At 40.3% G+C, this 26,683-nt stretch overlaps 1 protein-coding gene across 1 annotated transcript; it reads left to right on the top strand.

Moving 5' to 3' along the window:
• The first annotated feature begins 463 nt into the window (after window positions 1-463).
• Cnmd (chondromodulin) lies at window positions 464-26,683 on the top strand. Its single transcript, XM_047554162.1, has 7 exons — window positions 464-631; window positions 1,092-1,232; window positions 7,192-7,332; window positions 14,049-14,162; window positions 17,692-17,845; window positions 22,621-22,787; window positions 26,168-26,683. Exons 1-7 carry the CDS (start codon window positions 479-481, stop codon window positions 26,381-26,383), a joined length of 1,086 nt encoding a protein of 361 aa, XP_047410118.1. The 5' UTR covers window positions 464-478; the 3' UTR covers window positions 26,384-26,683.

Genomic DNA, 26,683 nt, shown 5'->3' with positions numbered 1-26,683 from the left:
GGAGTCATTCAGCAACTTCAGGCCATTGGAAAGGCGTTCTCACCTTGATACTGTTAGGCCAGTGTTCCCCATCCACCTGCACAGCCCCGCTCTCCTCTGGGTCCCCTTCCACCTGCATCACAACATGCATGAAGGAAGACCCAGTGGAAAATGGCTTCAGATGTCATGGCAGAGCCCTCTGACATTTTAAGAGATCCTTGGGTAGGCGGCTAATTGCCCTGGTATTTCTTGGGATCACAGGACTCAGCATCCCTGCTCTGGAGGATACACTCACCCTCATTCAGATTTATTCGGGTGTTACTTGGTGGCCATTGCATAGAAGAGAGTGAGAAAGGGGGGCATCTGAGAATGTAGGACGAGTTTATACTGCTGCCCCGGGGAGGGAGAGAGAAGGGAGGAGAAAGGTGAGGCGCTGAAGGGGTGGGGAACGCTGAGCTGGCCCGCGACTGTGCGCTGTGTGTGCGCGCGCTGTGTTGAAATGCCTGGCACATCGGTGCAGAGCGACAGAGCCCAGAGTGCGCTCAGAGTTTCCAAGAGTCTTGGTCTTCCCGCCGCAGCCATGGCAGAGAACTCCGACAAAGTTCCTATCACCCTGGTGGGGCCTGACGACATCGAGTTTTGCAGTCCCCCGGTGAGTACTGCCCGGGATCCTCAGTCCTGCTGGCGGGTTAAGTCTTAGGGCCCGGGCTGCTCCTGAGTGTGGATCCACAGAGGGATCGGGGATTGATGCCGTTTAATGTGGTGTGTGTGGAGGGGGAAGGGATTTGGATGCCCAAATGTGTGCATGGGGTGGTGCCCCACGCGTGTGAGTATGCAAGGGGCTAGTGATCCACAGACGGGAGTGAAGAGGTCATCCCGTGGCTCTGGAGAATGCAGTTCCTCGGGGCAGTGACTGCAGCGCGAAGTTTGATTATGGCACTTCCAACCCTGAGGACAAGGGACCCTTAGAGGGCATGAGGACAAAAGGACCCTTGAAGGAGCTCAGGACGGGCAGTTTCCCACCCACTCCCCTTAATTCCCTGGGTACTAGACGCAGGGGTGGCGAGGGGTGAACCAAGCAGACACGATCTGTCCTCCGCCCCCGCCCGCAGGCGTACACCACGGTGACCGTGAAGCCTTCCAGCCCCGCGAGACTGCTTAAGGTCGGAGCCGTTGTCCTCATTTCGGGGGCGGTGTTGCTGCTCGTCGGTGCCATCGGGGCCTTCTACTTCTGGAAGGGTAGTGACAGTCATGTAAGTCCAAAGAGCGGCAAGCCAAGCGCAGGCCGGAGTCGAGGTGCGCAGGGCCAGGAGGCGCGCGGGGTGGTGGGGTCCTCTCTGTTACTCTCAAATTTCCCGCTAGGTGGAGCTAGAGCACTGGTCCGTCAGGGGCCAACTCAGTGGCCAGCGGGCCCTCTCGCCCCAGCTGGTGCCTCCGTCTAAGGATACCTTCTCCCTTCTTCCATCCAACTCGATATGCTGCTTTCTACTCATAGGCAGCATCAAACCAAGTCAAGGTGTTATGAAAGAATATTGAAACGAGGAGCCACGGATACTGCAGTGGACCGTCGGAGGAAAGCTGTTGGACTCCCTTGGCCTGGGGCTTGCACTAGGCAGTTGTGTGATCTGGGTAGGGGATCTCACCTCTCTGAGCTTGCTTTTCTCGTTCGTAAAGGAAGAAATGGAACTGAATGACCTCTAAGACCTCTTCCAGCTGAGAAAGACTAGAAATTAAAGACCTAGGACAAAGGGAGGGGAGGAACAGTCAACTAGTACTTGTGTGAATTTGATCTTTCAGGAGGATTTTGTGTGTATGACCTATTTTCTCTCTCTCTCTCTCTCTCTCTCTCTCTCTCTCTCTCTCTCAAAAAAAAAAAAAGAGAGAGAGAGAGAGAGAAAGAAAAAAAGTGTAACTTCCTTAATAGTGGCAAATCTCTTTTAAGAATCTATTCTGGCCTAGTCACATGTGATTTAATGGTAAATGTTTCACTAACTACTGTCCTGCCTTCTTTGTATGCAACTATTTATGTTAACGCTCCATGGGCTCTCAAGGAATATAAAAGCTACTTCTAACTTGACTGGGCAGAGTTCCAGTGTGTTCTCTAAATACCTGAATGTGTTCACCTATGTAAAAGGGGGCATTTTATCTTGATGACCATTGCCAGGTCTGGCATAAGCTTCTTTCGACTAATGGAAAAGAATTCCATCTCCAGGGTATACACAAAGGGCTCTTTCTTAATCACTGTCCTCCTAGGATCTGTGACTGCTGTTTCCCCCCTTCTCCCACCATGAAATTCAAAGCATGAACGAATTCCAGTACTTAGAGAAAATGGTGCTGAAAGCAATTCAACCATTTTACACATCACATCTTCTGCAGTCACTGCATAATTTGTATTTTTAACTCAAATGCCTAATGTAGATAAGCATGCCATTTAGCACTGAGTCTGTTTTAGAGACTATATCAAATTTACAAGCATCAATTTGTAAGATCAGAATTGCACTGTATTTTGTGTGGATTTGAAAAGTGCCTTAATGTATTTGTATTTTAAATATAGAAGCTGGGCCAGATGCTCATATTCTGAAAGCAGCAAATCTGAACCTGAGAATGTTTTCAATATCTACATCTCCATTAGTGGCAGGGTTTAGATTGTCATCCCTTTGGGAAATCTGATGGTATTAGAATATAAATGGTTTCTTTTGATAGCAAAACCTCAATAGTATAGGTCATTTGAGAATAAAAATAGCTTTGGTTTTTAATTTTTTTAGTAAATAGTTTGGTCATGATTTATACAAAAGGAGTAGCATTTGGCATTTAATTATTCAAGACTAACATGGTTGATTGACAAGATTCTTAGAGAGTTTGAACAATCATACTGAATAAGCGAGTCTCTCTTTTTTCCTATCTTACACTTTACTGTAAGATGTTTGGTCGTCTGGTTCAAGAGAGCAGTATTAAATTCTAAGAATACAGAGGAACAGTGAATCATATTTTATTGCCCATGATCAAAGTTATTTCTATTTCCTACACAGACAGAAGAATGAAGAAAATCATGGTAGTTTTTTTTTTTTAATTCTCAAAATGCCTGATGCCAATCCATATTACTTGTCTGACAAACAAACCACAAAATTCAGAACAGAGTAAGCTTGGCTCCACGTAGGCATAGCACATGCACAGGTCTGCCTTCCCTGAATACAAATCTAATCACCCAAACAAAACATAATCAAAAAAGGTAAGTCTTTGTCAAACAGAAAGACGTATCAAACTAAATGGATTGCCCCTCTTTGGGGATTAGCTATACCTCAGCTGCTCTATGTCGGTTTTCAGAGGAAAATCAGCTGTAATTCAGTTCTTCTCCCTTTTACGTGGGTAAGTCCCTGAAGACAGGTCTGAAATTTGACTGGAGGATCATGAAGCATGGGGTACTAATAATCAGGGGATAACTGACTGGGCTCAAATATTGAGGCCATTTTTCATCCACATTATTGTAAACGGAATAAGTCATTGAGATAGGGGAAATTCCCACCAATGGGAACTGACAGCCCCACCCGGTGGGATGAGGGGAGAATACCATTGCTTGAGGCCTTTCTTCTCAGACTAATTTTTCTACATTTTCCCAAACATTATGTAATTAATCTTATAGAACCTAGGCCTTATTAAAAACTCATTAGCAAATATCCTTGGCTGTAAAAGGCACCATATTGAGCAGAATTTTGGCAAATAATATACTTCATTGTACTTGGATAGAAATAGCCTTAGGTGCCAACAACTCCCTGAGCTTAGAGCAGATAATGTAATTGCTGCTCCAGTAGCCCAGCTTTCTCCCGAGCTCAGAGCCCAGAACTATGGATCCACAGACTGGCTCCTGCCCTGTGATGCCCTCCCTGTTCCGGAGGGCTTCAGGAGGGCTGAGACTTCTCACTGCTGATGCCATGAGGGATAGTAACTGTGCACACAAGAGGGGCTGATGCTGTTTTCCAAAGGATACCATCCCTAGTTAGGCAGCATTTGTTGTGGGGTAGGAGGGGATGAAATTAGAACCACAGGCCAGTCTTCTGTGTTACAATCCTGCCTCCCAAAGAACTGTGAAGAATTTGAAAATGGTTAAGTTCTTAAATATTGCATTGCTTAACAGTAAATGCTTATGGGCAATGCTGAAAAGAAGGGGGGGAAAAGTCTCTTGTCACCTGAGTGGAGGACATTCTTGCCAGCAGGAAATCACAAGGGTCCTGTCTGCCAGGCTCCTTTCCACAGTCATCATTCCAGCCATGTGAACAGTGGTTGCTCAGAGAGCTCCGGACAGAACAGAGCCTGCTTTCTCAGCCTGATCTGCAGAAAGTACTGGCTTAGCCAAAGAAAACAGGTTTTCCAAACCTGGCTGTGCATAAGGACCACCTGAGGGACAAAGTAAAAATAGATTGGTGGACTTTGCTCCAGCTCTACTAAATCAGAACTCCTAGAAGTGGCTCCTCTGATCAGGTCAGTGTGGGAGACAATGAACTGCAGGCATCAGAGTTCCTTAGAAGGAGGGAACGGGGTGGTGAGATGGTTAGGCTAAGCTAGATACTGATATTTTCTGTCCTGCTGAATGAATGCTGCTACCTGAAAGGGTGGAGGGATGGCAAAGCCATTTCTATATCTCTGATGATAAGATAGTACTATGTGGGTCTGGTATTAATGACTTTTCTCCAAGTAATGATCCAGTAACAACAGATAGGTTTTCCAGTGCTTCTCCATGTGGCAGTCACTCTTCATAATGAGGGAGAAAAGTCAGACTTGAATTGAGTGGGAGCTATTTGCAGTTCTGACTTGCTGACCTGACATCAGGTAGAAACTGTCCTTCATCAGTTCTCAGTCCATCCTCTTTGAAGATGTATACATATGCATATATGTCTATGCACATAATATATATAGTATATATGTGTATATATATAAAATAGATAGATTTGTAGCTATAGACATGACTCTAAGTCCAAAAAAGAAAGAAGAGAAACTCCACTACTTCCTCTGCTGCACACAGGTCTAGCAGGATAGCAGCACACTGAGCAGGAGCAGCATATAAATTTTTTTGAGCCAACATAGTTATAAGATATCTAAATTAAGAGCCAGTGCAGTGGCACATGCCTGTAATCCCAGTGGCTCAGGAGGCTGAGGCAGGAGGATCACAAGTTCAAAGCCACTCTCAGCAACTTAGCAAGGCTCTAAGGAACTCAGTGAGACCTTGTCTCTAAATAAAATATAAGAAAGGGCTGGGGATGTGGGGATGTGTGGATGTGGTTAAGTGCTCCTGGGTTCAATCCTCAGTACCAAAAAAAAAAATGTCTAAGTTAAGGAAGCCCTTTGGATCATTTAATTTAGTGGCAAACAAAAAACATATTTTTAAGTGGTGAAATTTTTCTAACAAAATCTTACTCAGAAATGTAACACACACACACACACACACACACATACACACACCAGAGAAAAAGCAGAACTACTCTGGCTAGACTGTGGGTAGATAGGAAAGGAGCATCACAGTTCCACCTGCTTTATCACCCTCAGCTCTGGGCATGCCTATGAAGAGTCAGAGCTCTAGGGACATAGATGAAAACCACCAATGAGATCCAACTTCTTCATTCTATACTCTAGGCAACTCCCAAGACCCAGGGATATGTGGCATAACTGGCTATTTTTCCAATTCCTGGGCCAGTCCTCTTCTGAGCCTCTCCTCTCTCATACATGCCATATGTCTCATCCAACAAAATGCACTACAACACCATATGCCCATCCCATAGGGTGGAGTATTTCTCTTCTGAATAGGAATTGATATACACCTTGACCATGCTCTTTTCAAGTGCTGCTCTATGTAGGTATATTCTAGTTCTGTCTCTCGTCCAATATCTGCCATACTCCATGCCTCATCTTGACCAAAGGATTTAAAAGATCACTTTTTAAACAGGTGCTACTACAGACAGACTTCTTCAGCTGAAAGCCCAGTTGACTTACTTCTCAATTTCCATTTATCCATCATTGATTCTCAACCCAGCTGCATGATAGAATAAACTTTAGAAAAGAGAGATCTTTGCTCAAATCCCATCCCCACAAGTTCTGATTTGATTGGTCCTGGGTGAAACCCAGGCATCATACCTGGAGAGTCTACCCAGGTGCTCCTGATGTGCAGCCAGGATTGCAAATACTGGAGCTATTTGAATAAGTATCAGAGATATCAAAAATTTTAATTGTGATATAATTATTTATTTGTTCTAATTAGTTGTATGTGACAGTAGAATGCATTTATGCATTTTGATCATGCATAAATGGAGTGTAATTTCTCATTTTTCTGATTGTACATATTGCAGGATCACATCAGTCATGCAGTCATATATGTACATGAGGTAATAATGTCTGTTTCACTCTATCATTCCTACCCTCATACCCTTTTCCCTCCCTTCACTCCCCTCTACCTAATATAAAGTAACTCTATTCTTCCCTATCCACCCCCACCTCCCTATTGTGAATTAGCATCCACATATCAGAGAAAACATTCAGCCTCTGGTTTTTTGGGTTTGGCTTATTTTGCTTAGCATGATTTTCTCCAACTCCATCCATTTACCAGAAAATGCCATAATTTCATTCTTCTTTAAAGCTGAGTAATATTCTATCATATGTATATACCACATTTTCTTTATCCATTCATCTGTTGAAGTGCACCTAGGTTGGTTCCACAGTTTAACTATTGTGAGTTGAGCTGCTATAATCATTGATGTGGCTGCGTCACTGTAGTATGCTGATTTTAAGTCCTTTGGGTATAAACAGAGGAGTGGGATAACTGGGTCAAATGGTGGTTCCATTCCAAGTTTTCTGAGGAATCTCCACACTGCTTCCCATAATGATTGCATCATTTTGCATTCCCACTAGCAATGTATGAGTGTACCTTTTCTCCCACATCCTCGCCAACACTTATTGTTGCTTGTATTCTTGATAATTGCCATCCTGACTGGAGTGAGATGAAATGTTAGTTTTTATTTGCTTTTCTCTAGTTGTAAGTTGTTTTTAAAGAAATCATTATATTAAGTGGTGTATGGATGAAGTCCTCGTGTATTAATTCATTACTACTAAGGATGATTCCATATATCTCTGAAAAGTCTGAAAGCTATCTCACACACTGCAGTTCTAAAGACAAGCCCTGCATTGCTAGAAAAAGAAAGCACTACTAACTCTTATGTTCACTTCCAGATTTACAATGTCCATTACACCATGAGTATCAATGGGAAATTACAAGATGGGTCAATGGAAATAGATACTGGGAACAACTTGGAGATCTTTAAAATGGGAAGTGGAGCTGAAGAAGCAATTGAAGTTAATGATTTCCAGAATGTAAGTATATTTCATGCATTTAGAGAGTTTAACCAGGAAAGCCTAGGGGACTTTTCCAATTCAAGGAGATGCAGCATCTCTCTCACACACCCACATGCTAACTGTTCTTTAAGTTAGTAGAAGTGCCACTAATCAGCATGTGTCATGTAGCATATTCTTTCTGAGAAAAGATCACCCTTTGTCCTTCAGATTTTCAAAAGGAAAGGACAACACCCCCCATGGAAATATAATAATATGAAACAACAATAACAATACCTTTGGGCACAGTGGTGCATATCTTTGGTCCCTGTGACTCAGGAGACTGAGGAGAAGGATTACTTGAGCTCAGGAGTTGGAGGCCACTATAGGAAGCTTCTGTCTCCAAAGGAAAAAAGAAAGAAAACCAAAAAATAAGTAAATAAACACCTTCAAATTCATAAATTTGTGCACTTAGAAAAACTAGCTTGAAAAAACAGATTTTTCTTATTCTGGGAAATAAAAGATATGGGCCTATAAGTCAAAATAAAACTGATTTTTAAAAATTATTTTTTTAAAAAATCACAATTGAAAAGAGAAAGTTCTTAGAATTATGTAAAGTCTTGGCAGAAAGAGTTGAAAAAACTATTTCCAAGTAATCTTCTGTAACATAATAAATAAAATGTATCCTAGAATGTTGCTAGGTCTGAAATCTGAATTTCTAGAGAGGAGGGCAATTTTAAGGATCTCATAATCCCATCAACAACAGGTTGAATCTACTAACATATTTTTCCATTTAATCTACAAAATGAGCATGGGCAAATTTCTATATTGTAGTCTTAAGTTTTCTGATTATGACCTATTACAGCTAAACTGTTCAAGTTCCCTTTGAAAAAGAATGCTGTTTTGTTTTATCACACACAAAAAATTAATTTACAGGCTATTTGAGATGCTTTAGAATACATCTGCTACAAACCAGTGGCACTCCAGGACTACTTTCCCATTGGCCAACATAAATATCTTATTCTGTTTCATATTCTGCAATGAGGATGAGGCATTGCTATTTGAATTCTCCTATTAAATCCAAAGATGGAGTAGGTGAAACTTCATAATGAAAAAGGGCTCTTGAAAATAATGTCTCCTCTGATAGTTTATTGGTCCACAAATATCTCATTGACCCATCTTCCTCTGATTGATGAGAAAAACTAAAGATGTTTCTCATTTAAATGAAAACACTCATCTTGCTGGTACCAAAACACACTTTACAAGTCCTTTTGAAACTAACCAGCAGATGCTAACATTAGAGCCCTGCAATGTTGCATATTATTCGATGGTGACAAGGACAGGCCTTGTTCAGAGTGGTTTCTGCCCTGGAGACAGGTTTTGCAGCTCCAACTGAGCCCAGCTGTACTTTGTGTGGTCATAGTTTTGCAAATTGTTCTGGTCAGTGGACAAGTATAATTTCTCTGGACCTATTACAGGCTTTTACTGCAAGACCCAGGACAGGGTAAGAGCATTTTTTCTTTGTACTACTCAATATAAACTAATAAAATGTGATTCCTCCATGCACATCATTCAATCCAAAGCAAAATTGAATGCCTATGATGTGCCACAATATCAAGATATGCAAAGGGAGCTACAAAGATAAGAAAAGATCTATCTCTCTCAAGATGTTCATGTATCCTTTGAAAATATTTTAATCCCAAACCTATATATCTGTTTTATAATCCTTTGGTTCTTTCTAATAATGGTATTGATTGTGTTTTGTTCTCATAGACCAACAGGGCCACAAATATTTTATAAACTGATCAATTTTCTTTGATAGCTTCCACATCTCTCTAAGCCAGAACTGGTGAATAGAACATTTTTTTGATGGATAGTACCTGTTATGGGTTTAAACAAGCCTGGACTTTTGAAGACACATGAATCAGCCTCTATGGTCATGCACTATTAGTTTCTTCTCTATTTTAAACCATCAGTCAAATTCAGGAAGTATTGACTGAGGCTCCCTGTATGTGAGGGATGTTGCTAAACAGGGGAATGCAAAGATGACTGACACTTGTCCCTCAAGGACCATCCAGTCGAGTCTGGGAGGTAAACACACACACACATAGAAACTGTGTCGGGTCTGTTCAGGAAATTGTTTAGGTGAGCTGTGATTGGAGTACCCAGAGCACATATTGGCATCACTGCCCATTAGGAGCTTTGAGCAGGTTTGACAGGGATGAGGACAATTGAATCAGGTCCTGAGGAACAATTTGGATTTCCACAGAGAGGTAGGGGCAGGGCTTTGGAGGCCCAGGGAAGAATGACCAATAGGAATGTGGGTTACACAGGGGAAAGGAGACCTATGGAGACATAGGTGGGGCCAGAGTATGACAGGATCTGAATTATAAGTGAATGATCCCCTCTGTTCACCCAGGACCCCACCAAGGATTTAATAGATCCTAACAAAGAAAAAAGAATCCCCAAAGGAGAATAGCACTGAAAAAAAGTACTTTGGGCTCTGTAACCTCAGAGATAAAAACATTGGGTTAATTCATAGTGCATGAGTTATGGTTCGAGGAGATTATAACCTCACGAGCATCTGCACTGTTGGTTTAAGCCCCTCAGACCAAATACCCCATTTAAGTAACAAAAATCCTGTCTGGAAATTAAAAGATAGAATACACTGATGGGTGTATGGATGTCCATTGTACATTTCCTTTAACTCGTGAATATTTGAAATTTATAATTAGAAAGCTGGGAGGAGAAAAGGATAATATAACTTACCTAGGCAGGTAGGTTATTGATTTCAAAAAATCAATATAGTCCTCAACTGTGACATAAAGGACAAATAAAATGAAAGTAATTTATAGTAAAATATGAATCTCTTTTTTTATAGTTTTTTTTTATTGTAAACAAATGGGATACATGTTGTTTCTCTGTTTGTACATGGAGTCAAGGCATACCATTTGTGTAATCATAAATTTACATAGGGTAATGTTGTTTGATTCATTTTGTTATTTTTTTCCCTTCCCCCCCACCCCTCCAACCCCTCTTTTCCCTCTATACAGTCCTTCCTTCCTCCATTCTTACCACCCTCCTTATCCCTAACCCTAAACCTAACCCTAACCCTAACGCTAACCCCTCCCATTCCCCATTATATGTCCTCATCCGCTTATCAGTGAGATCATTCGTCCTTTAGTTTTTTGAGATTGGCTTATCTCACTTAGCATGATATTCTCCAATGTCATCCATTTGCCTGCAAATGCCATAATTTTATCATTCTTCATGGCTGAGTAATATTCCATTGTATATATATGCCACAGTTTCTTTATCCGTTCATCAACTGAAGGGCATCTAGGTTGGTTCCACAATCTGGCTATGGTGAATTGAGCAGCAATGAACATTGATGTGGCTGTATCTCTGTAGTATGCTGATTTTAAGTCCTTTGGGTATAGGCCAAGGAGTGGGATAGCTGGGTCAAATGGTGGTTCCATTCCAAGCTTTCTGAGGAATGTAAATGTTTAGCCTGATGCATTAAAGACATAATAAAGTCAAATGCATGTACTGATAGTTGAATGACTATCAATGCAGATGGACACAAGTGTGCTTTGGCAATGAAATGTTATATAATTTTCTCAAACTGGACATAAGTACCGATTTCTCTCCATTTCCACTGTAATTGCTTTTGTAGAGAATTCATTGCATATTAAAACCATGCCAAAAGTCACTCTGTATTTATATGTAAAACAGTGTTGGGTTCTAGGCACAGATGCCTACAGATAGGTTTTTCTCTTAGCTCCAGGACAGTTAGTTCTTTGGGACTACCTCTGGCCCTGTGGCACTGCCCGGGAAGATCAGGAGTATCCTGATCTTTGTGACAACAAAAAACTCCTCCAAAAATTTCTAAAATTCCCTTTGGGATTTAGTCCTTTGGGGCCAGGACTCCCCGCCTTCCTGAAAGTCTTCTGGGGGTCACAGAAATAGATGAAATGCCCTAAAGGGAAAAAAAAAATGTACAGCTAAGGTGACTTTTCTGATAAAAGAATGTCAGACTTTGGAAATCTTCACTCATTGCCTTTGTTAGCAAATTTCTTCATTATCACCAGCTTCTAAGGCCTTGATTGTTTGCAAAAGCAGGAGATTTGCTTGACTTTCTTGTGCTTCTTTTAGTTCCCTCTGTTTAATCTCCTAAGATATCTGGCCGCTTGATGCGGATTTGTAGCTAGACATGGTGGTTAATATGTGTGAATTCTTTCCCGCTGGTCCTGTCCCTGTGGGGTTTCAGTTCTCTGCAATGTGTAAACTGTCAGAACTAACTCAGTGCTAGATTCACATTTGGCACTGTTAATATTTCAGCAGAATCAGCTCTTTCCTTTGGGGGTATGGTGTTTCCTCCCACACAGCTCACATTCAGAGGACATGAGTGTTTGAAGTTAAAAGACCATATTACATAGGAAGCCAGTCGTATCCCTCCCTGGCCTTCTGTAGTTTTGAACTGTCAGTCCTAGATTTACATACAGAATAAGAGAGCAGAACTTTGGGTGATAGCAAAGAGCAGTGGTTCTCTAAGTGTGTTCCTTAAGTCACCAGCAGGGTAGTATCCAAGAGCTTGCTGGAATGCAAATTTTAAACTCTGGGGGAGGGACCCAAAACATTGTGTCTTAACAAGTCCTCCAAATGATTCTGATGCAAGAGAAAGTTTATGAGACATTGGTACAGAAGAAACATTGGGTGCAAAGGTTATTGCGGTCATTTCGAAATTTAGTTTCCTAAACAAGTTCCTTTTGCTCTAAACTGGTAGTCTTCAACTTGGGCTGCATATTATAGATACCTGGGGAACTTTTAAGACTGCCAGTGCCAGACCAAACAAATGGGAATCTCTGGGGAGGGCCTAGCCATCTGTGTTCTTAAATCTCTCCAGGGGATTCTGGTGCCTAAAGTCAGACCTCCACAATCAGCCTTGAAGTTCCTCTTTGAAGCAGGAGATGGTGCCCATGCCTTGTCTGAATGAGAGTTGGGGCCAGAAGAAAGGCAAAATGGGTCATGTATGTGCACATGACCAATCAGGTCTCAAGGCAAAAAAAACAAGGTGTTTTGGGAAGAATTCGATTTTCCTACTCCATTCACTGGGTGCTACCCACCAGTTTCTCTAGGGTTCCTGGTGCTAAACTCAAATAAGGCAGAACTTTCCACGAATCTCCTCCAAAGTTAACAAAGTTAACAATTAACTTTGTTCTTCATCTAAAGGAACTGAGTCCTGAGCTAGGATCTCTGGATTTCTAAGTGCTTTTCTTCTCCCATTCCTTAGAACCCACTCTGCAACCAGTTCTGTTATCATCCTGACATCTGTCTCAGTACAACCAAAGATTGTCAAGGTTCAGATTGGGGTAATGTCTACATTGTTATGGAATAAAATTTATGACCTTTGGGACTATTTTTGGCTACTCACTTGTCCTGAAACCAAAACCAGCTGAGCAAAAGTAAATACTCCTGGGACTCCTCGTGTCCTCTGCGGGTAGAAGCAGTGCTGAGCTTCAGTCAAGATGGTGCCTGAACCAGTGCTTCCCTTGAGGCTGGTCCCCAGGCAGATGAGGAAGAGACACTGTTTATGTCTCACGGGGGACAAAAACAAAACATCCAGGTTCATGGGTAAAGTTTGGAGCAGAGTTCAGCTCCTGGTGACACGGTAAGCCTTCTGTTTACTCTGGGCTCAGTAGCTTAGGCCAATTTGGAATTAGCAGAATTAATTTGGCCAATATCTTTCTTTGTGTGTGTGGTACTGAGGAATAAACCCAGAGGCTCTTTACCACTGAACTACATCCTCAGCCATATATATCTATATTGATATAGATATATATTTTTGAGGCAGGGTCTTCCTAAGTTGCAGAGCCTGCTCTTGAATTTGCAATCCTACTGCTTCGGCCTCCTGAGTCACTGGAATTACAGGTGTGTGCCAATGTGCCTGGCATTGACCAACATCTTTTGAGAATTTTTTTTGGATCACCAAAAAGAAAAGAAAGAAAAAGAAAGAAAAAAAAAAAAAGACTCAGATACTGAAGTCGAGGCTATAACTAAATAAACAGTGTAGACGAAATGCCAAATGGGAGATAGAGACAAGAGGACTTGTCTACACTGAAGTTCAGAGAGGTTTTGTGGAAAAGCTAGCAATTCATCTGAGCTTGTGGTCATAGGTGGAGTCACCAACATACTGATCCACTCAAATATTACCCCCTTGTAGTCATCTCCTATGCTGCCTAAAGTACTGTTCCCTGTCATTTCTATCCTTCTTTGGCTTATTTTCTTTATAACTCTTCTCCTTCTCCTTCCTTCTCCCTCTCCTCCCCCATCTCCTCCTTCTCCCTTTTTTTTTTTTTTTTTTTTTTTTTTGGTACCGGGTATTGAATCCAGGGGTGCTTAACCACTGAGCACATCTCCAGCCCTTTTTTATATTTTATTTAGAGACAGGGTCTCACTGAATTCCTTAGCGTCTCACTAAGTTGCTGAGGCTGACTTTGAACTTGTGATCCTCCTACCTCAGCCTCCGGAGCTGCTGGGATTACAGGTGTGCATCACCACACCTGGCCATGACACTTATTTCCACCTGACTTTCCATTTTTATTTTTAGTAAATAATGCTAAAAGGTAAATTCCATGAGAGAAGGGATTTTGTTTTGTTCATTCCCTATACCCAGCCCTGGAATAGTGCCTGGAGCATAATGAACAGTTAATAAATGAATGGATGGGTAGATGGATGGAAACGCTTTTATCTCCTAGGGCATCACAGGAATCCGTTTTGCTGGAGGAGAGAAGTGCTACATCAAAGCGCAGATGAAGGCTCGTCTTCCTGAGATGGGCACGATGACCAAGCAAAGCATCTCCTCGGAATTGGTGGGTACCTGCGCTCAGTGAGAGCTTTGGCAGCGGTTGTTTGAAGGCACAACCCCTTCCATCTCCAGGGACAGTTCATGACCAGAGTCTGAGTTTTATTTCTTCTCTACCAAAGCAACTTAAACTATTTTTGTCCTACTGGTTCTAAAAGATCATTCTGACGTGATGCGTTCAAGATTTGCGGAAGTCGCATTTTAAAGTGCAGAAAGGGGCGTGGTCCTCACATGGTCCTTACTTGCCTGACATTAGGGAATTATCTGATCAGTGATTAAGACTCCACGGTAAAGATAAAGGGTCCCACAAGATAGAATATTCATTAAGGGGACCTCAGAAGCTAAGTTTCAACTCCACACAATGTAGGAATTCCTCCTGAATATTCTGAATAGTTGATCACCTATCCTGTGTTAGGAAGCTGTGATAGGGGGCACCCACTGTGGGCCAGCAGCTTTCTCAGGGGAAATTCTAAATTGTCTTGCCCAACATTGAGCTGAGATGGCTTCTCTACAATTTCTTCCTTTTAGTTCAAGGTCAGCATAATGAAACTATGTAACATCTATTTAATTCCTTTTCTGTGTGTCAATTTATGAGTTCTTTTGACATAGTTCCTCCATTTATTATTAGTAACTTGCCTTTAAGTTTGATCCTTTTAAAATTCACTAAGAATTGCACAGAGTTCTAAAGACACATTTAACAATCGTACCTTGTTTTTATGATATGTTAGGTCTTTCAAAGTGGTCACACCCATTATGGTGTACCATTTAAGTTGTTGCAAGTATGGAAAGAAAATGGGCTTTGGAATCGGAAAAATGGATTCAAATCCCATTGCTGTGGATGTGGCTTTAATTCCCTGAGCGTCATCTGAAAATTAGGGGGTACACACACTATGCCCATGACCCTAAAGAATCTACTAGATGGTGAATGGTGTATGAAAGGTTGCTGCTCATTATTGCTAATTTTATTATGATCATCTCTGAGCCTTCCAGTATCCCTGAGAGGGAAGTGAAGCAAGTGTCAGCTCCCTGAAGGTGAAAGAGGGAAAATATGGGTAAGCGAAGATGCCTGGAAACTGCTTGATTGTTTGCCCCCAAAGGAGCAGCAGCAGGCGTTGTCTCAAAACAAAACAAAACACAAGCTAAAAAACAGTGTTGAAAGTGGCCCACGATGAGCTGCTTACTCCCAGTTTCCCCAGCATTCATCCTGTGAGATGTTTTCCAGACTCCATTGGTCCAACCATTCTCTTCTGATCATGTTCCACTGTTCCTCTTGAGCTGAACTGCTCAGAATGAAGCCCATGCTCTAAGCATAACCCACTGATGCCAATCTAAAAATGGGACCCAGGCCTCCTGTGCTCTGACCACTGAACTTCCCTTATTGCATCATCACTTTTTCTTTATACATTTGTACCACTACACTTCCAATTACAAAGACTTGGGAACTATCATCATCCTTGCCATCCTCCCCAGACAAGGACATGGAACTCATTCTCTGTGCCTTCCATAAGGACAAGCTCCTCAACCACAGCTGACCCAGATCTACTCATAAGCTTGCAGTGTATTTTATACGCGTTCTTTAAAAATGTTTTTTCCCTGATTTTTAAAAATGACATTGTTACTGTAGAAAATCTGGGAAATACATACAAATGTAAAGAAGAAAACAACCCACAATGGCATAATACACAGATGACTGATGTTAACATTTTGGTGGATTTTCTGTGTATGTATGCAGCTGTGTATCTCATATTCTTTTCATAAGTGAGGTTGGACTGCTATACATTCTTTTCACTTTAGTTCTTTTACAATGTAGATTATATGATTATAATTTTCAAGGTCTTTTATTCTTGCATACTTCAGTGAATCTTCCATTTTTCACTATTTCAAAAAATAATAATTAAAAATAACCATTTTTGAATAAAAAAGAATTCACCATGTAAATATTTCTGTATTTCAATTTTTGCACCTGATTCTTAGGCCACAGAGGTAGAATATTTGTCCTGTGTTTTAGTTGTTTATCTCATGCATAGTAGGCCCTCTGATGGACAAAAGCCAATTCAGCCAATATGCTGTGTGAATTAGGTGTGTGCTTGGCTGTCAGTAGCGGATAACTACACTTAGAATAACTTAAATAGGGACTTGTTTTTCTCCCACAGTAAACAGTGCAGAGGTAGGCAGCTGTGGCACTGCTCAATGGCCAGCTTCTCTACGATTTTTTAATTATTTATTTTTATCTTTCCTTCCAGCTCCAAACACGGTGGCACTGTACCACCTCTTCCTTAGTCAAAAAGAGGTTGAACAGGGCTAACTGTGATTTAATAGGTAAAAACAGGCCTCATCCCCCAACATACTTCAGCCTGAATTTCAGTAGTCGGCACTGAGAGCCAGGCATTGTAGGCCACCGGAGAGTATGAGAAAGCAAGTGTCTGTCCTGGCAGGGGCCACACGATTGTGTTGTGAAGAAGGGGAAGGAGGAAGGAATGGGTAAGAAACTGCAAGTATGTGCCCCAAGATTTATTTAATATTCTTACCTTATAGAGTGCATCCATATGCACTATTCGAACCATTCCATTCTTCCCCACATTAGATTGTGATGGGGCAGATTTATGCATCCCTTGCTCTCATAAATTTTTCATCAGTTTGGTACAACTTTAAAAAGCTACTGTACTCAAAGAGCATTCGTTTCCTGGATGGAGCCATTTAATTTAAGGTAAATAACTAGATTACCTGAGTGTTAGCTTCCTCCAATAACTTTAAGTTGTTTTAATGCAACCATAAGCCTGAGGGAGAAAGCATAAATGAAGTGCTGCTTTTAACTGAAAGCAAGGAGAAAACATTTTAATTTCTCCCACCTATTGCAAACTAATAAATACATGAAAGGAACAACCTGGAAAAATAAATTTGTCTCCTGGGTTATCACACCATCCTCAGCATCTTGCAGTAGAAGAAAATCTAGGGTTTAGCTTTGAAATCCCAGTGGTGTGCTTGATGTGAGGAACATCTGAAAAATGTTTTGTTATAGCTGAGAAATGGAGAAATGGTTTATGTTAAATACGACTTTGAACTGGAGACATTAAAGAACCAATCACTTGCTTTTTCCATTGTTGTTAGGAAACTGCAGAACAAAACCCCAAAAGATTTTTCACTTCAAATGAAGGGTTCCTCTCTCCTTTATAGGATTTCAGAGTCTGTTCAATTGCTTTTCCACAAAAAACATCTTTGATAGAAAACATCAGATTAACCTAAATCTCAAAGTTGGTATCAAGTAATTTTCACTTCAACGCAGAACACTTCCATTCACACATCACAGCTATCCAGAGGCAGGGTAACAGGAGGTGTGCTGAATACTGTGAAGAGAGCTGCAAAGAGACTGAAACCTGAAAGTGGGCACGAGTGGCCCACACACTAATATGCACACACACACACACACACAGAATTCTGTTTTTACAAGGCAAAATCATCTCTTAGCAACCCACAACTTGATCTGAAGCATGTCCCGCCATCTTCTTTGCTCAAGTGCATTTTGTTTTTACTTACAGGAAGGCAAGATCATGCCCATTAAATATGAAGAAAATTCTCTTACCTGGGTGGCTGTTGACCAACCTGTGAAGGACATCAGCTTCTTGAGTTCTAAAGTCTTAGAACTCTGTGGCAACCTCCCTATTTTCTGGCTTAAACCTACATATCCAAAAGGTATCATTTTAAGTTCTTTTATATATATATATATATTTGTCTCAAAGTTTCTTTTATTTTTTTTTTTTAAGGATACTTTTGCTGCATATAGAATTCTAGGTTGGCATATTCAATTTTGATATGAGCACAGTAAATTTTTAATTTATACTTTTCATATATTTTTGCCTTTTTAAAAAAATTTTTTAAAATTTATTTTAATTATTAAGTTCTCTTACTGTTGCTTGGAATTCTCCCTGGTCCTGTGAGGTTCCTCCCTGCCTTTCCACAGGCCTGTGCATGTAACAAGAAAGAGAACATCAGGATGCATGTGATGATGTCTCGGTATTTAGCATGAGATAAAAGACAAGGAAAATGACAGTTGTGACTGCCATGTGGAAGGGAAGGAGCAACAGGGTTAACAGGAGGCAGAGCAGGAAGACGGAACACTACTGCATTACCTGCAACTTTTATTTATGACACTCCCACTTCTTGCTGCTCTGCCCCTTAATCTCAGCTGTTTGCACCTTCTGATTTTACATTTTTTAAAATTTCTAAGGCATAGAATCAAGGGACTAAGAAACTGTCATGCCACCGAATCTTTATTATGTTCAAACCTAGAATTATGGGACGGCCAAAAGCTGCTGTGGGGATAGGTTGAGATTCCTCAAATTCTAGGTTTGAGCATCAGCTTCCAAGTCTGGAGAAAATAAATTCCAGGTCCCTGGGGTTCAGAGCTAGGTTGGAGCATATCTTTGAGCTATTTCCAGGTGACAAAAGGCAGGTGAGCCCAGCAGGCCTGACTCTTTCCCCTTAGTTTTTCCTATCCCTGGAGGGCCTCTCACTTCACTTCTACTGCAGTCACTGACTTCCCCAAGGCCTACTTTGTAACTCTGGTTCAAGTAGGTGGGGGGAGAAAGCCTTTCTCCTCACACAGCTGAGATAGGCTACGTTTTCTCAAAGATTCTACTGAACACCAGGAAATAGTAGCATGGAAATGAAGAAAATAGAGGCATTAGTCACTAGGCTTGGTGGAAGACTTGGTATGGGTAGTTAGCATTTAACAGGTAGTTTCAGCCATTTTCAAGATGAAAGAGTTTTAGAGATGGATGGTGGTGATTGTTGTACAGCAACGTGAATGCACTTAATATCAGTGGATTGCACACTTTAAAGTGGTTAAAATGAAAAAAATTTTGTTCCTGTTTTACCACAATTAAAACAATACCCTACCAGGCTGATAAAGTACAGATTTCTGGTTCTTCCGTGACTATCTTATTCTTAGTTCCTAGTCTGTTTCAAAGCCTGGAGGAGATGGCTACTCTCTAGCCTAGGACAAGCCGGCAAAATCCAATACATAAGCCACTGACAGTGGCTGCCAGACACGCTCGATCCAGGAGGATCCTTAGGCCAGATGTAGGATACCATGTCAGTAAGTAGTGTCTGTCACAAAGGACTAGAGAAAGGGCTGACAAATGGTCTGTGTTTTTCTCATTATGTTCTTGCTCAGGTCAGTGGTTGTAACAATTCTATAGCCACTTGCCAAAATCCTGCTTTCCATTCCCCACCTGCCTTCACCTAGGTTGGTGTGTTAGTCAACTCTTTGTTGCCATGACAAATATCTGAGGAAAACAACATAGAGGAGGAAAGATTTATTTTTCGCTCATGGTTTCAGAGGTTTCAGTTCATGGTTGGTGGGCTACATTGTTCTGGGCCTGAGAAGAAGCAGAACATCATGGCAGAAGGGTGTGGCATGGGAAAGCGGCTCAGCCTGTGGCAGCTGGGAAGCAGAGGCTGGTAGGAAAGGAGCTGAAGACAAGATATACCTTTACATGGCACATTCCCAATGATCTACTTCCTCCAACCATGTCTCACTTACCTACAGTTTCCTCTCAGCAGTCCATTCAGCTACCAATGAATTAATCCATTGCAGAAGTTAGAACCTTCATGATCCAATCACTTCCCAAAATCCCACCTTTGAACACTGCTGCATTAGGGGCCAATCTGTCAACACATGACCCTTTGGGGGAACATTACAGACCCAAACAATAGTAGTGGGTCTTCTTCCTTTCTACTATCCAGGAACCACCTTTTCCAGTCAAGGACAAGAGTCCCCACACTCTTACCATGTACAGCTCTCTCTAATCACATTCTGTCTGAAGACAAGTCTCTTACCTAGAGTTCATTCACTCATTTGACAAATTTTTATGAAGGCCTATCATGTACCACATAACTTGTTTTAGGCTTTTGAGGTGCATCAGTGGACACAATAGACAATATTCCATCCCCTCAAGGGGTTGTACACTGTAACAAGAGGATATAATGAACACTAAATTAAAATAAGAAAATTATATAGTATGATACAAGTTGCCATGCAAAAATAACAGTGCAGGACAAGGGGGTAAGGAGTGGGGATGGGAAGACAGTATGATGAGCAGTGCTAAGATGACAGACACACTGAGTAACTTCACCGTTGAGGAAGAGCTTTTTCCATTCATCCAAGATATTCTTTGGTCCCTCACAGTCCAATAGCATCCTAAGTATTCAGTCATCACAACATCCATACAAGAATGACACATAACAGGCTGGGGTTGTAGCTTAGTGGTAGAGTGCTTGCCTAGCATGTGTGAGGCACTGGGTTTGATTCTCAGCACCACATACAAATAAATGAATAAAATAAAAGGTCCATCAACTAAAAAAAAAAAAAAAAAAAGTGACACATAAGAGGCTGGGAATATAGCTCAGTGTTAGAGTACCTGCCCTCTGCCACTGAACGTACAAGGCCCTGGGTGCAAGCAATCACTAGAATGTAAACAATAATAAATAAAATAAAAAGAATCACACATATTCTATGCATGAGAACAGTAGAAACCAGCCAAATACCCCAAGATCAGAAAAGGATTAAAGATATTTATCCTTTATATATGTTTATATATAAATATTTTTTATATATTTAATATATATATAATGAAATATCTTAAAGCATTAAAAATAAAGAAAATGAAGGGTTAAGCTGGGCACAGTGGTAAATACCTGTAATCCCAGCCATCTGGGAGTCAGAGGCAAGAGGATCACAAGTTTGAGACAACTTAGAACCCATCTAAAAGTGCGGGGGGATTTTCTCAATCTTTAATAAGTACAGTTTTATTTTACAATAAAATCAAGAAAATAAATCTCCCTCCAAATGGTGTCTGGTTCCCCATCTAATTCTAGTAAAAAAGTCTTCAACTCCAGGGTCCAACAGCCCCTCTCTGCAAACTGGAAGTCTGTAGGTCATTGGGGTCATTTATCAAAGATACTGTGAATGGTGTCTGGGCACAGGTAAGGGAGGCAGAGAGCAGATGTCCTCACAACTCTTGACTTTGTGCCAGGAACTGTCCTTCCTTGAGCATTATATTTTGTCCTTATTTAATCTTCACTAAACTGTTGAGATGACTCTTCATATTCCTATTCTGCAGATGAAAAAACCAAGGTTCACAGAGATTAAGTAATTTGCCTGAGGTCATTCACCTAGTGAAAGAAAGAGTTGTGAACTGAATCCAGCTTTCCCTGATGTTTATCCAAAGTTATCTATGGCTTTAAAGCATATCTAAGTGTTCGTAAATAACAAAGCATGATATAATCATCATCATCTGGCATTTGAGTGCTTATATTCCAAATACTTGTGCTAAATCCTTTAGATACTTACATTAACCACATCCCTATTCTATGAAGTAGATATCATACCCATTTTACAGAGGAAGAAACTGAGGCTCAGGGAGACACCAAAGTGCATGCTGTATGGTACTTTTCATTTGTTACTCAGTCATCAGTGGCATTGCAGGATGAATGAGGCAGTGTGATTAACTAGAAGAGGGGTTGGAAGTCAGAGTTCACATCTGTGATTGTGGCCAGGCCACTTGGTCTTCCCACGATTTTATGCTCATTATATGAAAGTAGCTGCTTTTTCTATCCCATAGAATTTTTTATAAGAATCAACTAAGATAATGTCCCTTGCAAACTGTAAAGCTTTATACTACATCCCAGTTCATTAGGAATAGTTATGGCTATTGGGTTATTAGGCCATTACTTAGCATGTGAGAGGCCCTTGGTTCACTTCCCAAAAGCACTAAATAAAATATGTTTTGAGGAATGCTTAGGGCTGTAAGAAACAATACAGATCAGCAGTGGTTTCAACAAATATGGCTTTGTTTTTAATTTTTTTTAATAGCCAGAAGCCTGAAGGTATGAGGCTTCTAGCATTATCAGTTCCTCTGTGATACAAACAGGTTTCTTTCTAGCTTACCATTTTGCTATCTGCAGCATGCTGGCTTATCATTTTTGTGCCTAACATTTCATAGTCATAAATTGGCTTTTAAAACCCCAGATATCACATCTGCATTCAAGAAGGGTAAATAAGACAGAGAGAGCCATATCTGTCCTGTTGTACCAATAAAACCAAGCTTTCCCACAAACTGTTCAAACTGCACTAGCAGAATATGGTCATCTGTCCACTCCTAATTGCAAAGGAGGTAGAGAAAATATTTATTTACTCAGTCGCATAGTGAAGGGGGCAAAGAAAAAAGGTGTTGAGAATGGAGATTTGTCAAACATTTTTCAACCTCTGCTTCAATTAGTATTATAAAACCAAAATGAGTTATCTGTTAACCCAACACTCTAAAGCACTCTTTCATAAATCATCAGTACAAAAAGTTATGTCTACTCACGTTTATATTTTGATATCCTTATGTTTTTCACCCTGAAAAATGCAGATCTAACTTCCTTAATCAAATAAAAGGATTAACACACATCAATTTTTGCAGAAATTCAGAGAGAAAGAAGAGAAGTGGCAAGAAAAATTGTTCCAACTACCACAAGAAGACCACGCAGTGGGTCACGGGGCAGCCCGGGCCCTGGAAGACTGAGTAATGAAACCAGACCTAGTGTTCAAGAGGACACTGAACCCTTCAATCCTGATAATCCTTACCACGTGCGTACTGGTGTTTTGGTGACATGCCCAGAGGAATACATTCAACGGAACACTGAAATGGTGTTTCTATTCAAATTTCATACAAGCACTTAGTATTCAACTGAGAATTTTACTCAATTATTTTAAAAATAATCATCTATTTGGCACAAGGTTTATAATTAAGGTATAAGAACACTTAAGCGTTGCCTCTGTAGTGTAAAATCCTGATTGGTTGTTAACTCTATTCAAAGTTATTTTCTGTGCTCTCCCTTTATATATATATATATATATTAGTTGTCGATGGACCTTTATTTATTTGTGGTGCTAAGGATCAAACCCAATGTCTCACATATGCTAGGCAAGCGCTCTTTCCACTGAGCCACAACCCTTCTTGTGCTCTCCCTTGAGCACAAGGAAAATCCACAAAAACAAATTCATATCAATCAGGAATTTGATTACTTAAAAATGTTTCCAAGTGTGTGCATGTGCCCTGGAGGCAACACACAATATGAAAGTATGCTTTTTCCTGCTTTAAATCTACTTTATTCATCCATTAAAGACATTTGTGGAGAATCTGTTCTTTCTTAGGTGTTGTGACCACAATCATTCAGAAGCAACTTCTGCCCTCAGGGCTCTCAGGCCAGTCAAAGGATAGACTCACAGATGAAAACACTATAGCCTGCAACCTGAGAATTGATGCTTGTGAGGATGGCACTAAGGTGCTAAAAATTCAGATCTTCAAAGAAATACTTTTTACCATTACTGTTTTGCAGGCAGCAACATACACATTTGCAAGTAGTTACTAAAATAAAAAAATGCATGCAGATTTTTTAAAAACCTGTACAAAAGGGTACAATGAAAAGCATGTTTCCCTTTCACCCCAGACACTCTGCCCCCAGCAGCCTATTAACAATTACTATTTGCCCAGTTTCTTTGCAGAAATGTACACACATGTGCAAACACTGTAACACAAAAATTCTATGCCTTGGTTTCTGGCTTATGGGATTTTTTTTTTTTTTTTTCTCAGTGCTGGGAATTGAATTCAAGGGCCTCATTCATGCTGGGCAAGCACTCTACCACTGAGCCACATACTCAGCCCGTGTTGTTTTCTTTCCTTCCAGTTAAAATATAGTATTTTGGAACTGTTTCCTATCTCTCACATAGTTCTACATCATTTACTTTTCATTTTCAAGATTGTCCTATAACTTGTATATAATACACCATTAATTCTATTCTCTTTTCATTTAGTAGTATTCCAACATGTGAATGTACATAAAGGGATAGTTCTGCTTTGGTAGCCTTATAAATCATTTCCGTATTGCAAATTCCTTGTACAGAACTCACAGGGATATGAGTAGTAAATGAGGTAATGCAGGTGAAGTCTTAGCACAGGGATTAATACATAGCATTAACTTGCTCATTGTTAGCTGTTACTATTTTTTGCACACACATGAAATGTCTTTAGCATACTGAAGCATGTCTGCTGCATAGAAACAGATGGGACTCTTGCTAAGGATACATGTATGTAAATGGTAATGGAAGGAGATCCATTTACTACCAGAAGGAAAAAAAAATTTTTCCTTTTTCCCTTGTGACACTGGGGGTAAACAAAGGCCTCAGGACACACGCTGAGCACACACTCTACCACTTACTTAGCTACTCACCCATCAAACTCCAAAAAAATTTTTACAGTCTTTTGGGTTTTTTTTTTTTTTTTTTTGGCCCGTCTTTTATGATGTATAAGGTTGAGCATCTTTTCATACACTTTGTATGTGTGTAAAGCATTCAGTCCTACACTGCTTCATGTGTTACATTTTCTAGTTTATCATTTTTGGCTAATGTTTTAGAAAGATTTAAAGCAAACAGTATCCTCCAAATAATCCAAGTCTTTTCAGAAAATTCAGGATGCCATAGTACTTCCCTAAGCACATACGACTAATAAATGAAATCTGAAGAGGCAAACAAATTTTAATGAGTTTATCCTGGAGGTGGCTGGATGGGCTGAATCGGTTCCACGGATGAGGGTATCAGCCCCTTTACAGAAGGATGACTTTGCCCTGGGTCCAGATTTGAGAGATCCATATTCTTTGAGAAACTCCCATATATTTCTCTTTATGTGTTTTGCCATTATCTGTCCTTCACATACACCCTTAAGGAGAAAAATTCTGCAGTATCATGAGATTTCCTCCTCACTTTCTAATCCTGACAAGTCTTGCTGAATCCAGAGATGAGGAAAGGCCTCAACCAGCAGAGCTTTTGACACCCCTTGCCCAGAAATCAGCTAAATTTGTCAGTTGGTTGTTGTCGCAGATGTACCTAATCTCAAGAGATGAGAGAGAAAAAAAATCTAAAGAATAAAAAGAGAAAAATAGTAGATACTGAGGACAATATTTGAACAAAGGTTATATCGGTGTTAAGGAATTGTTAATTTTGTTAGGTGCAATAATGGCAGTGTGGTTGTGTAGGAAAATTTATGTATTTATAGGTGAAATGTCACAATGCCTTCAATTCCCTTCAAATTCATCTCAGAATTTACTTTGTCTAATAGAGGTATTTATGTTCAGTATGTTTTCTCCATTTTTCAGTTAATTTGAAAATTTTAATACCTGTTCACCCAATTAAAATTACATTCCCCCCCAACACCGGAATCAGTTACTTCCAAGGAAAGAAAGTTAAATTTTAAGTTTCTTGGAAATATAATTCACTATATTAAGAACATACAGAATCTTGATCCATAAGTATCCTTCAAATGGTATACCAGATATGCAAATTGAGCAGAGGGCAGATTCTTCCAAGCTTTGTAATCCCAGCAATGAAAAGATATGATTTTTGTTTGGCAAAGCTGTCTTGAGTATTACAGACCCTTTATGTCTCCATGGAGACAACACTCCCATTTTGCTGCTGAAATGAAGGCAGGAAAAATTAAATGACTTGACCATGTTCTGGAAGCAAGTGGAACTGGAATTAAAACCTGTTCTTAGCTTAGACCAATGGATTTCAAAATGCACACCCAAGAACCCTGGAAAAAATGTTGTAAAGAGGGCACCAGTGTCCCACTGACTTAAAATTAGCAGTGGCAGAAATGCCACTTTTGATTATAGTACTTCCTTTTTGTTTTCTAATTTGAAACTAGGCGAGTCATTATTCAGTGGTAACCAGGGTTCATTAAAGGCAAGGAGGTATTTCAGAGTATCATTAAAATACCCACAACTTTCTGCCAATAACAGATTACGTAGGTGAAGATTCCTTGATGTTGGAAGAAATTCTAAATGATGGCAGTTACAAGTAGATTTTACTGATTTCTTGTGGCTTAACTCAGTCAAAAACTCAGGATCTTACTTTAAAATAATATGCTATAACCTCATTATGAAGAAAATACAAATAATTCTTTTATTTCACAGCAACAGGAAGGAGAAAGCATGACATTTGACCCTAGACTGGATCACGAAGGAATCTGCTGCATAGAATGTAGGCGGAGCTACACCCATTGCCAGAAGATCTGTGAACCTCTGGGGGGATATTATCCATGGCCTTATAATTATCAAGGTTGCCGTTTGGCTTGCAGAGTTGTCATGCCATGTAGTTGGTGGGTTGCCCGTATCTTGGGCATGGTGTAAATTCATTTCATGTATCAGGTGATGTCAAATAAAAATTAACTTGTGAGTTGACAACCAAAGAAGCATAAAGCATGCTGATGCTGAGGGACCATAAAGTATTTCATTCTCAACCAGAGCAATGGTATCCTGAACAAAAACAGAACTTCTCAACTGCTTTCCAGAACTTTATCTAGTATATGCAAGTACACTGAAAAGACAGTATAAGTCTACAATGCCATGATATCTTTATTTGCTTTGCTTTAATAAGGCCTACTGTAATTCTTCCCAAGCTATTAATAAACATGAAAATTTTACAATGTG

This window comes from Sciurus carolinensis, chromosome 5 (genome assembly GCF_902686445.1).
Source record: "Sciurus carolinensis chromosome 5, mSciCar1.2, whole genome shotgun sequence".
In the NCBI taxonomy this organism is placed as follows: Eukaryota; Metazoa; Chordata; class Mammalia; order Rodentia; family Sciuridae; genus Sciurus; species Sciurus carolinensis.
Note: the sequence above shows the minus strand (reverse complement) of the source record. Positions and strands in the feature narration are given on the sequence as shown.